The sequence below is a fragment of the Magnolia sinica genome, chromosome 15 (assembly GCF_029962835.1).
Source record: "Magnolia sinica isolate HGM2019 chromosome 15, MsV1, whole genome shotgun sequence".
Classification (NCBI taxonomy): Eukaryota; Viridiplantae; Streptophyta; class Magnoliopsida; order Magnoliales; family Magnoliaceae; genus Magnolia; species Magnolia sinica.
In genome coordinates, this window is record NC_080587.1 from 73,470,908 (window position 1) to 73,481,505 (window position 10,598).

General features: G+C 42.3%; 1 protein-coding gene across 1 annotated transcript; it reads left to right on the plus strand.

Moving 5' to 3' along the window:
- Nucleotides 1–448: 448 nt before the first annotated feature.
- LOC131226995 (uncharacterized) lies at nt 449–5,680 on the plus strand. The gene is made up of 4 exons (XM_058222683.1): nt 449–536; nt 618–734; nt 2,264–2,421; nt 5,169–5,680. The coding sequence occupies exons 1-4, from the start codon at nt 449–451 to the stop codon at nt 5,313–5,315; spliced, it is 510 nt and encodes a 169-aa protein (XP_058078666.1). The 3' UTR covers nt 5,316–5,680.
- The last annotated feature ends 4,918 nt before the right edge of the window (nt 5,681–10,598 follow it).

Below are 10,598 nucleotides of genomic sequence, written 5' to 3' on the forward strand. Positions count from 1 at the left end.
GTCTACTTGTCGGGTGGGCCACAAAGTTAGAAATAGGTGGGCGGTTTAGGAAAACTTGCCTAAACTTTTTTCATCTGCCCATTCCTTTTGTAAATTGTAGCCCACCTGATGAGCAGACCAGCCTGACTTTGGTGCCAAAGCATCCAAATGATGGGATCCACCAGATGGATGGCTTGGATCTCATGTAGATGAGATGCCTTGTAAACACATACTGGTTAGCAAAGCTTGCAGTGGGCTGTGTTAGACCAGGCCAGTGTCAGTCTGTCATTTGTCAGGCATGAAATTTGGGTCCGAGCCTGTCCATGGCAAGCGCATGGTGAACCACTCTCACACTCATCCTCAATAAAGAAGTAAAACTTGCGTTCAGGCCAAGGTCTAGCTCATTTATTTTCTCGGCCTGAAAATCAGGCGCCCAGGTCTACTCATGGGACTAACTAAATGCGAGGCCATGCATGCCCATGGCAGACTAGACCAGAAGCCTATTTGGCCAGCCCATCCAGTTGACAGCCTTGCAGATTCACTTAGTCGCAATCAAGGTTCATAAACACTCATGATCTTCCATAGTTAACAGTACTTCATGTTGGAGGTCATTTTTACACATTTATCTCATTCTCCAGGAATTTCTGCAATTTATCATCCTTTAATTAACTGTGTTCGTTTCCAGAATTATATTGGGAAGTTGAATCACAAGAACACGCCAGATTTCGTGATGGAGTTCGAAAAGGAACATCAAGGTGCCTTTCATTCTTTCCCTTGGATCCTAAGTGCATGGGAAGATACTCGAGTTATATGATACTCAGGCTGCCTATGATGCTTGATACTCAGGCACTCAGAAATTGTACACATCGCATATATTAACTCAAATAAACCGACTGGATTACTGCAGCCCACTGTCGCCAGGTCACAAACCCCAATATCAGATTGGTTGAACAATCCTAACCTCTGATTCATCGACACTTGTTCGTGGAAATCAGACTTGGATTTTTTTTTCCCCCATTTTAACCGTCCAGTTTATGTATCTTTAAAAAAAGGGTGCAATAAATGTCCATCAGTCTGATAACCAGATATTCTAATAAGCTTAATGTTGGTTCATGATAAATCTACACTGGGTACCATAATTTGGACAGTTTAATTTAACTACTTATATGCCATGTATGCAATTTCTAAGTGCCTGCATATCATCCATCACACACTGGCACAGTATCAAAGTTTTTCTCTATTGGCTAAGAATATCTTTGGGTGCCCTAGCTAGGAAGGTGGGGCAGGTAGGATGCTTGTTGAGCTTAATTAACATCAGTTACATTTCGGGTAGGACCTGGATTGTTTTGGATGTTGATTTGGGGCTGAATAGGCTGGAAACTGGTATTCCACATAATGTTAAGGCTGTCAACAGGCCGGGCCTGGGGTTAGCTTCATCCGGATTTTGAACTGCTCGGGCTGGACCTATTCAAAATTTTAATTTTGCCCAGCCCATTGATAGCCCTACCTAATGTGGTTCCAATATGCTGCACCGGCCGTTCTGTGAAAATATCCATATGTGGTTTGGGGCACATCCAAATGCACTCTAAAATATTTCGTCTACCTGTTTGTATAGAGAGAATCCAAAACATGGAAATGGAGAACCTGTATGGAATCATTGGCGAATGGAATATTATGGAATCCAACAACAATAAACACTCCATTGTTTGGCTTTGAGTGAAGTTTTCTATGGGAATGTTAAAAGGTCAATGGTCAAAGGGTGAGAGCTATCCCTCATCACCTTGGACACGTTGGGAGAAATTGATGTCTACGTGTTTTGAGTAGAATCTTGGAAATGGAGGTTGAATTCCACGCTTTCATTTTTCTTTTTTCCTTTTTCTTTTTCTTTTTTTAACACCAACATGGCGAACTAGATTTCCATGGAAATCAAATTCATTTCCGGATTAAGCTCTCAATGCAAACACCTAGCCTATTTGGAGTGAAGAAACACCATATTCTTGTTTCTTGTTGTTTCAGAAACAAGTGGGCTCCACCATTGATGACCCAGCATTTGGTTGTTGTCTAGTCGGAAAACCATGTTAGTTCCATTTGTATGCCGGTATCCTAGAAATGCAAGGTGGGGGGTCCCACTGGACAATGATGGAATGTTGAGTTGTCAGTGGGGTCTACATGCTTCTGGAATGCGAAAGTGGAGAACTTGGGAAATTTATGCTTTCATGAATTTAGTTTTTTTTTTTTTTTCTTTTTTCTGACTTCAACATTCTTTCATGCTTTAACCCTGCAGTGAAATGGCTGGATATTCACCAGCGAGTTAGAAATATGATTCGAGCAGTATTTGAATCAGCTGCGATGGTACACCCAGAAATGCATAGTTCATATTCGAGGGCAATGTACGGTGTCGATGTAATGCTTGACAGCACCTTTCAGCCTAAGCTATTGGAGGTATTTATGAAACATTTGGTAGTTAAAAGGCAGTGATTAATCAACTGGATGTGTTTCAGTAGGTTTGAAGTATTATATGGAAACAGTAAGTAGCACTCAATGCCTGCTGGTTTTGTCCATGAGCGATATGGCCGTAATGGACCATAACAGAACAGCCTGATATGGGTGATACAACCCCATATTGGTGGCGAACAATACGATACACCAGAACTGATTTTTAATCCTTGATTATGACATGAAGCGGGCATTGGGTTCCTGTTGGGAGATGGTGAGAGAGTCCGCTTTTGGGGTAGATTCGTAGCTAGTGGAGATGACACTCAATGAGGAATTTCTGAGGTTAGCTAGAATGGTGAATATCATTGTAGCTTGGTGCTTTTTTATGTCTAGTGGTGCTGTGGTCTGCACCCCACCCTTCTGGATGAGAAGGTCGATGAGTTTGTTAGGCTTTTGGATAGTCTTCATAGCTATCAATTGTCTTTCGAGGAGAGCAATTGCGTCGTGTGGAAGATAGAATGCTCGGGTTGGGTTTCGGTTTGTTCGTTCTACAGATTGTTGCTTGGATCTTCATTGGGGGTGCATAGTGGCTGTCCTTGTTTGGCTTGGCATTACGTTGCTCGTCTTAAGGTTGCGGCGTTCGCTTGGTTGGTGGGAAGAAATGGGGTTGTCACGATTGATGAACTTCAAAAAAGGAGAATGATCATCCCCAACATTTTTGTTGTGTGTATGCAGACTGTGGAACTGGTGGATCACCTCTTCATTCATTGTCCCTTCACGAGGGAAATGTGAGAGAGATTCATTGTAATCTTTAACATGGATTGGGTGATGTTTGAATCTATTGAAGGCTTTTTCCCAATATGGCATGGGGCAGGTGTAGGGAAGAATGGGAAGGCAGTTTGGAGGCGTGTTCTCCTAGTGGGTATTTGGGCTTTATGGTTGGAAAGGAATAATCGTTGTTTTTCGATATCAGAGTTGGTCGGTGGTGGGTGTGTTTAGAAGGGAAAAATTGAATGCTATGGGGTGGGCTTCATGTATCAAGTCCTTGATTGATTGGAAACTTGCCATTGTGGTTTGCGTTTCGTTTTTGTAATTTGCTGGCTGGGCCGAACAATGGTCTCCAAGAACAAACCCAACCATCTGATTATGTGGAATTTTTTTCATGTTGCATATCAACTGCCGAGTGGATCACTTTGAAGCATCCATTTGGAACCCATGTATCGATTGAGATGGGATTATGTGATGGGGGATTTTTCTTCTGTAGCAGTTTTCATCCATGGTGTGGCTCAATGGTTTGGATTCTCTAAAGGTGGACCCATCTGTACAGATTGTTCTAGCATGACGCAGGGAAGGACGTGAGGTCGAGCACTGTCTTCCTCAAGAGGATAACTATTCCGAATCCACGGAACTTCTCTGGACTCCTCACAGAGACTTCTCGAATCCACGAGGAAAGAAAGCCCTATATGATTTTGGGGTAGGAGAAGCTACTTTAGCCCTAATGAATGAATAAAAACGAGTTCACAACCCTTTAAATAGGAGTACCAAGCAATGAGAAAGAAATCAGAATCAAACTACAACTAAAACTCCTAGAATTCGCGACTTACTATAAATAGTAAACTTACTATTTATAGACAGTTGTGATGTCTACTAGTGCGCAAGGTTTTCGGCCAAAAATAGTAAGTGTCCTATTTGGCTTCACCAAACCGTTCTCCTAATTATTCTAAGCTCTTTTCATGTTGGGCACAACTCCTAAAGCTCGACGGATGAAGAGTTATAATCAAACTAAAACTTACTATTTATAGTAAAAACGAAATTAAAATAGGGAAACGACCGTCGATCAGGAGTTTTTTGCAATTCCGAGCTGCGCAACCCAGCATAGCTGGGTTGGTTGGCTAAAGTAGCTCGTTCTACCCCAAAATCATATATTTTACGTCAGGTAACTCATTTCGGATTGCAAGATACGCCAGATCTAAGGTCCAACGGCCCAAATCACTTCTGTCGTCGACTGGGCCTTTTCTGATCCATCTTGGCCATGAAATTGTCTGCGACCTGCTCTACATCACAACATCCTGTAGTTAATGCATCTGCTGGGGGGACCATGGAAGCATACAGAGAAGAATTTAAGATAGTAACCCAATAACACCAAGCAAACATAGAAAACACATCGATTTAACATGAAAAAACCCTATTGGAAAAAAAAACACAGCATAAAGCGACAAATAATCACTATGAAAGCAGAGATTACAAAGAGATAAAGCTTACCCGATTCTAACAACCTCGAATCTCACCCTTGCTACACCCCTTGAAACTTTAGGACAACTTAGAAACACTTAGAATACCTCTCAATCCTGTTTACACCTATATATATATAGCTTTGGAAAGAATCTCAAACGAAATCAAAAACAAATTCTGCAAATTTGTAGTTTTGCGTAAAATCTGTACGGAATCTTGTCGATGGCATTAAAGGCCTGTTGATGGCATCGAAAAAGTGCCAGTGAGAGCAACTAACTGAAGAAAATCCATAAAATATCGATGAGATCAAGAACTATTCAATGCCATCGAACAGACTGTCGATGGCATCGACAGACCTTGTATCCGACTCGATTTAAGACATCAAATACAACAACATCCAATCACTTTTCTTTCTTTCGTTCATTCGTTCTTTTTTGGCTAGAAAAAGGCCAAAATTTTGGAGTCCCCCTTCATTCTTTTCATGCTCTCTAGAAAATGTCATTTGTTTGGTTTAACTGCAGGTTACCTACTGCCCCGACTTTACTAGAGCATGCAAATATGATACAAGAGCATTAGGGGGCGGTGATGCTATTAGAGGTAAAGATTTTTTCAATTTGGTGTTTGGTTGTCTCTTCCTGAATGAATCCACTCATGTTTCGTTACTGTAATCACATTATCAATAGTCAAATGTCAGAGTTGTATTCACATCAAGGATTCAGAGTCGGTGTACCTGATCATATATCCCCATTTCGGCCAACACCAGTCACCACTGAAACCGGATCATATCACCTGATTTTGGGCCGAGACAGTTGTGTATTGCTTCTTCTTCTTCTTCTTCTTTAATTTTTTTTACACACACCCCCACCCCCACCCCCACACACGCAAACACCATACGGGCACTCGATCCCATGATCCCAGATTCCCAGTGTTGAAACAGAGTCTGTCTACCACTGAGTCATGGAGCCGAATCTGTTGTGTATTGCTTGATATGTACTGGTTTCAGACCATAATTTAAACCTTGATTCACATTGAATTGAAGTTTTCACGAGTTTGCACGTGTGTGTGTTTTGTTTTTCTCGGGTTGGGTCGGCTCGAAGACTCAACCCAACTCGACTTGATTGTTAATAAATATAAATCTAACCTGTAAGGAATAGTAAATAATTTTTGAAATAATTACAGAAGTAGTAAAATGTATGAAATCAAACAACAAAGTCATGCATAGCTTACTGGTTGGGAGCATCTGTGAGATGTGTAAAGGGGCAGTGGAGATCACCTGAGCATGCAGCCGTACGGGGACCATGAGCAAAAGAGACGGCAGGACTTGAATCTTGGTCCCATGTTCAGTTCTTGGCAATGGCTGTGATTGATTGTTCTCAATTCCCTTTGATGGTCCAGCATGATAATCGCAAATGACAGCGTTGTCGTATTGAGCGACGAAAAATGGAGAAGACTGCTCAGCGTCGCTGCCAAAAGCAGTACCGATTTCTAATAGATGGGAGTTTTCGTGGGTGGGCCGCATCGACATGGGTCAGAAGGCACATGGGACACCAATCTAGATTGTAGATGCTCACCTGGTGGACCACACATATGCAAGCAATGGACAGTTAAAATCAATTTTCAGACGGTCTGAATCTAAAATACATGTATGGCCCACTTGAAAGTCTTTGCAAGGTGTAGCCAGCTACTAACTTCATCTGATGATTTGTTGCTACAGAGAGATTACATGGCAAGTGGGACCAACCAACACCTTGATGATCCAGACCATTGATTTGGGACAGTTTTGGGGCTCAGATCAATTGTTTGGATTATGAAAATGTTGGTCCCACTTGCAAGGTTGTAAGACTGTTCAGTTCCTTGTAACTCCTTTCTTCTTTTAAAGAAGGTGCCTGTAATTTCTCTGTTGTATAGTTAGTAAAACAACCAACAAATCATCAGATGAGGTTTTTCTGGGGCCCACTTGCATGGGGTGTATGGGTTGGCCACCCATCAGGTTGGGCAGGTACACTCATCAAGTGGGCCATACATGTATATTGAATTCAGACCGTTGGTGAATTCATTTTAACTGTCCATTGCTCATACATGTATATTGAATTTAGGCTCACCAACAAAAAAGTCCCATCTATTACAAACATGCTCTTTCTCCGTTTTTCGTTAACGGTCTAAGGACCACCACAGCCCCACCGTCATTTGCGAATATCATGTTGGGCAGGCCAGGTGCAGAAATCTCCAGCAATGCGATCGGATCTGGGCCATCGTGGCCGTTGATGGTAGTGACAGAGATTGATGGACCGTTCATTGAATATATCACCTACCTGCAGCACATGGGGGGAAAAGATGAAACGATTGTGGTGAGATTGAGAGAGAAGGAATGTATGATCTTCAGGACCTGAGTCCATGGTTTAGTAATCCAGGCGGTTGATTTGATTGTCTCAAATGAGTGGATGGTCCCAAAAAGATCTCCCAGTAGGGCGAATTTCCTACAATAGGGAGCCCGTACAACAAAAAGCTGTGGAGCCACCATAATGTATGGACATCCACTCCATCCATCACTTGCAACCACTCATGTTTGGATTTGAAGAATTTGACCGTTCGGATTATTTTAATTGATTATCTAAAGTTAGTCCTTCGTCTTATGATAAATCTAATGAGACCAACGATCAAATTGCACTGATTAGATGATCTAATCAATCCTTGATTTGGTGTTATTTTCTACGGCCATCTTTTTTCTAAGCCATGGATGGGATGGTTACAATTTACCAATGAAAGCGATTCTTTAGAATCATAATCAATCCATGATAGGTCCTAAGATGTAGATGGATCGGATTGTTGATTGGGTCTACTTTTATTTGAACGATCCTGTCCATCCATATTAAAGGTTGTTGATCAAATGGTTAATATTTCTTTGATCGATTTGATGTTGGAATGGTAGCCCACGACCCCAGGAAGTTCCCGGCCATCCGTTACATGAGCCTAAAAATGAAACTCAAATGGGTCACGAAACAATGGAGATTGAACGCCCACCGTTGAAACATTCGTTAGCCACACAAGTTTTAGATCAAGCTAATATTTATGTTTTCAGTCCATCCCAATGGAAATAATCTTATGAATGGTTTGGATGACACATAAATATCCGGGTGGACCCAGGAATTTTTCAACGGTAGGGATTTCCCTCACCACTTATTCCTGTCGTGTGGACTACTTGACTTTTGGATCTGCTTCGTTTTTCGGCACATTTCCTAACATGAGCTGTTAAAACGGATGGACAGGGTAGATTTCTCACCAACATTACTGTGGGGCCCAGATAGCTTCTGACCGCAGGAAGGTTCGGCTTGCTGGCAATCTGCATCCAACAGTCCATATCAATGGAGCGGATATCATCCACACATCATGATGGGCCCAAAATCTTCTATCCAAGACAGTCAAGAAAGAGAGGAGTATTATGATCCTTGGAGTCAAGTGGGCCTTGAGGTGGAAAGTGGGCCCCACGTTTCCTATCCTAAGGCTCATGAATAATGTGTATTTGCATATCCTTGGTCGAGGATCTTATAATTCCTCCTACCAGATGTATTCAACGGAAGAAAGATCAACGGTTAAGATCGCCTGCAGGGAATACACGGTCCATCCACAGTTTGGCCCATCAGATTAACGGTCTGAATCAAGAAATGATAGGCCCCACACGTATGACCAAGATACTATATTTCCCACAAGAAAAGAAAACATCACGGGCCACGACCAGGCTCGAGCCTTGTGGGCCGTATATGGACAGACCTCAGCCCGGCCTGATCTCAGCCGTTCGCAGCCCCATGCAAGATGGCAGATACGTAGAACAGAACATATGCACACATGAAGTCAGGCCGTGACCTATCAGACTACGTTGAGATGATGGAATCCTAACCGTTGATATGATGACCAGATAGATAGATAGATAGAGAGAGAGAGAGAGAGAGCTCACTATTCAAGCACGCTACGAGAAGCGAAGATCACCAGCCTCTCTCTCTCTCTCTATAAGCCCAACCACGCTATTGACGGTTACGGTTCGCCTCTTCTTGTTTTCTTGGCACGTGCCTCTCACACGTAGGCAGTGTGACCCCTGCAGCCCTAAGCTCTGTGGGGCTCACGTGATGTATGTGTTATATCCACTCCATCCATCCGTTTGACCAGATCATTTTTAGGGTATGAGCCTACAGATCCAAATATCAAGTGGATGATGCCCCACCGTTGAAACCTTGCTAGGGCCCGCTGTAATGTTTATATGCCATCAAAACCGTTCATTCGGTGGATCCGACCTAGATGAAGAGAAAACCTAAATATCAGCTTGATCCAAAACTTACGTAGCCCCTAAAAAAAATTTAATGGTAGGTGTTCAACCCTGACTGTTTCCTTTGGTGTGGTCCACTTTATCTTTGGATCTGGCTCATGTTTTGGTTTATGTCCTAAAATGAATTGGAAAAACAGATGGACGGATTAGATATAACAAATAAATCCTGATCTGCCCCACGGAGCATAGGGCTGTGGGCAAACCACGTCCACCATAAGATCCAATTTCAAGTTGCTCGTTGATGAGGTGGATCCAACGTGGTGGATGCTTGTAAAAATAAAAGTTCCCTGAGAAATCCACTCCATCCATCGGTTTAGCCTAGGTTCATAAAATTCCACGGCCTAGTGCGGCTTATGATACACGGGCCCTCGCACCTGTACACGTGTCATGCGTGTGTAACTCCAAGTAAACTGGCGTGAATTTCCTCATTCTCAGTTCATGTTAGTTCATAAGCTAAAAAACAATCTAGCATATTGAAAATTCAAGTGGGCCACACCACAGTAAAATGTGGGGATCGAGTGCCCGCTTTTGAAAGCTTCTTCAGCCCTGGCAAGGGTTTTGTGGGGCCATTTTGATGTATATATATTTAATCCATGCCGTTCGTCCACTTTGAAAGATCATTTTGATGGTATGATAATAAAAAAAAAGGCAAATCAAAGGCACAAGTGGACCACACCACAGGAAATAGTGAAGAGTGGACGCTTACTGTTGAAACCTCTTGAGGCCACATAAGTTTTGAACCAAGCTGATATTTATGCTTTCCTTTTGTCAAGGTCTGCGTGACCTTATTCGCAGGTTAGATGACTAATAAACATCACCGCAACACTGGGCCATAATTATTTGTCAAAATAAATTATTATTATTATTATTTAATACACACGCATACACACCCCTACACACTCATGCCTTAGTGGGATTTCACCACCTATGGGTACTCGTACCCTTGATCAGGTGTTGAAACTCCTGAGAGTCTACCACCCAAGTAAGAGTAAGGACCCAATTATTTGTCAAAATAGATGAATGGATGTACGGTGTGGATAAAACACATGCATCATAGTGGGCCACCACAAATCCCCAGCCACAACCGTAGGTCTCTAGCTAGGTCTTGGAAAGGGTAATACCTAATCCACATCCCTTCAACGCTATCAAAGTTTTGGATCAAGATACTTTCCAACATGTTGGGAAGCATATAAATATTATGGTGTACCCCACAAGGTTTTAACGGGGCATGTCTATCTCCATTGTTTCATGTGTCGTGGCCTATTTGAGTTTTGTGTGGGCCCCGTTCTTGGGCTCATATTTTTAGCTTCCACAAGATTTTGATGGGGTAGTCTATCCCTATTATTTCATACGTGGTAACCTACTTGAGTTTTAGATATGCCTTGTTTTTTGGATCAGATTATAAGCTAATATTTTTAGCTTATATTGCGCTGTGAAGCATATAAAAATTATATAGCCCCACAAGGTTTCAATGTTGGGTATGTCCATTTCCATTGTTCCTCATGTTGTGGCCCAATTGAGTTTTGGATGCATCTCATTTTTGGGCTCAACATTATAAGCTGTTTTTTTCAGTTATAACGGTGGGATAACACGTTTGGAGGCATATCGACATCATTGTGGGCCCATGAGATTT